At 41.7% G+C, this 2,580-nt stretch overlaps 1 protein-coding gene across 1 annotated transcript in view; it reads left to right on the top strand.

Moving 5' to 3' along the window:
• ahnak (AHNAK nucleoprotein) overlaps positions 1–2,580 on the top strand; it is a 52,824-nt gene that overhangs the window by 45,864 nt on the left and 4,380 nt on the right. The window contains 1 exon segment of the mRNA XM_032528644.1: positions 1–2,566. Coding sequence (XP_032384535.1) covers positions 1–2,566 — 2,566 coding nt within the window.

Here is a 2,580-nt window from a genome sequence, read left to right as displayed (position 1 = left end):
CAAAATGCCTAAATTTAAAATGCCATCCTTTGGGCTGAGAGGTCCGAATGTTGATGGACCAGAAGTTGATGTCACCCTCCCGAAAGCTGATATTGATATTAACACCCCTGAGCTGGATATCAAAGGACCAGATTTTGACATCGGGAGTCCAAGTGGTAAAATCAAAGGACCCAAATTCAGCATGCCAAGTATTTCCGGCCCAAAACTTCATATGCCAGATGTGGATTTCGGTCTTAAGGGTCACAAAATCAAGGGAGACGTTGAGGTTTCAGTTCCAAAGATTGAAGGTGACATAAAAACTCCCAAAGTTGATATTGAAGGACCAGATGTTGACATTGAGGGCCACAAAGGAGGATTCAAAATGCCTAAAATGACAATGCCATCATGGAACATTAAAGGTCCAAAAATGGAGGGTGCAGATGTTGATATAAACCTTCCCAAAGCTAACATTGATGTAAAAGCACCTGACGTTGACATCAAAGTTCCAGATTTTGATATCAAGGGGCCAAAGGGGGGATTTGACATGCCCAAAATCAAAATGCCATCCATATCAGGACCCAAACTGCCTGATTTGGATATGAGTCTGAGTGGGCCCAAAATAAAGGGAGATGTTGATGTGTCAATTCCAAAGATTGAAGGGGACATAAAAGCTCCCAAGGTTGATATCGAAGGACCAGATGTTGACATTGAGGGCCACAAAGGAGGATTCAAAATGCCTAAAATGTCAATGCCATCATGGAACATTAAAGGTCCAAAAATCGAGGGTCCAGATGTTGATATAAACCTTCCCAAAGCCAATATTGATGTGAAAGCACCTGAAGTGGACATAAAAGGTCCTGAGTTTGATATCAAAGGGCCAAAAGGTGGATTTGACATGCCTAAAATCAAAATGCCATCAATATCAGGACCCAAACTGCCAGACTGGGATTTGAGTTTGAGTGGACCCAAAGTAAAGGGAGATGTTGATGTGTCAGTTCCAAAGATTGAGGGTCAGATAAAAGCTCCCAAGGTTGATATTGAAGGGCCAGATATTGACATTGAGGGTCACAAAGGAGGATTTAAAATGCCTAAATTTAAAATGCCATCTGTTGGGCTGAAAGGTCCAAATGTTGAAGGGCCAGATGTTGATGTCAGTCTCCCAAAAGCTGATATTGATATTAAAGCCCCTGATTTGGATGTCAAAGGACCAGATTTTAACATTGAGAGTCCAAGTGGTAAAATCAAAGGACCCAAATTCAGCATGCCAAGCATTTCAGGACCAAAACTACATATGCCAGATGTTGATTTCCGTCTCAAAGGGCCCAAAATGAAGGGAGATGTTGATGTGTCAGTTCCAAAGATCGAAGGTGACATAAAAGCTCCAAAAGTTGACATTGAAGGACCAAATGTTGACATTGGGGGCCACAAAGGAGGATTTAAAATGCCTAAAATGTCAATGCCATCATTAAACATTAAAGGTCCAAAAATGGAGGGTCCAGACGTTGATATAAACCTTCCCAAAGCTAACATTGATGTGAAAGCACCTGAAGTTGACATCAAAGGTCCAGAGTTTGATATTAAAGGGCCAAAGGGTGGATTTGAAATGCCAAAAGTCAAAATGCCATCAATATCAGGACCCAAACTACCAGATTGGGACATGAATCTCAGTGGGCCCAAAATAAAGGGAGATGTTGACGTGACAGTTCCAAAGATTGAGGGTGAGGTAAAATCTCCTAAAGTTGATATCGAAGGACCAGATGTTAACATCGAGGGCCACAAAGGAGGATTTAAAATGCCTAAATTTAAAATGCCATCCATTGGGCTGAAAGGACCAAATGTTGAAGGGCCAGATGTTGATGTCAGTCTCCCAAAAGCTGATATTGATATTAAAGCCCCTGAGTTGGATATCAAAGGGCCAGATGTGGACATTGCGAGTCCAAGTGGTAAAATCAAAGGACCCAAATTCAGCATGCCAAGCATTTCAGGACCCAAACTCTCCATGCCAGATGTGGATTTCCAACTGAAAGGTCAAAAAATAAAGGGTGATGTGAATATGTCAGTTCCAAAGATTGAGGGTGACATAAAAGCTCCCAAGGTTGATATTGAAGGACCTGATGTTGACATAGAGGGCCACAAGGGAGGATTTAAAATGCCTAAAATGACAATGCCATCATGGAACATTAAAGGTCCAAAAATGGAGGGTCCAGATGTTGATATAGACCTTCCCAAAGCTAACATTGATGTGAATGCACCTGAAGTTGACATCAAAGGGCCAAAGGGTGGATTTGACATGCCTAAAATCAAAATGCCATCATTGAACATTAAAGGTCCACAAATGGAGGGTCCAGATGTTGATCTAAACCTTCCCAAAGCTAAGATTGATCTCAAAGCTCCCGAAGTTGACATCAAAAGTTCAGAGTTTGATATCAAAGGGCCAAAAGGTGGATTTGACATGCCTAAAATCAAAATGCCATCAATTTCAGGACCCAAACTGCCAGAATGGGACATAAGTCTGAGTGGGCCCAAATTAAAGGGAGATGTTGATGTATCAGTTCCAAAGGTTGAGGGTGAGATCAAAGCTCCCAAGGTTGATATTGAAGG

Source organism: Etheostoma spectabile, chromosome 10 (genome assembly GCF_008692095.1).
Source record: "Etheostoma spectabile isolate EspeVRDwgs_2016 chromosome 10, UIUC_Espe_1.0, whole genome shotgun sequence".
In the NCBI taxonomy this organism is placed as follows: domain Eukaryota; kingdom Metazoa; phylum Chordata; class Actinopteri; order Perciformes; family Percidae; genus Etheostoma; species Etheostoma spectabile.
The sequence above is the reverse complement of the archived record's forward strand: the minus strand, read 5'-3'. Positions and strand labels throughout refer to the sequence as shown.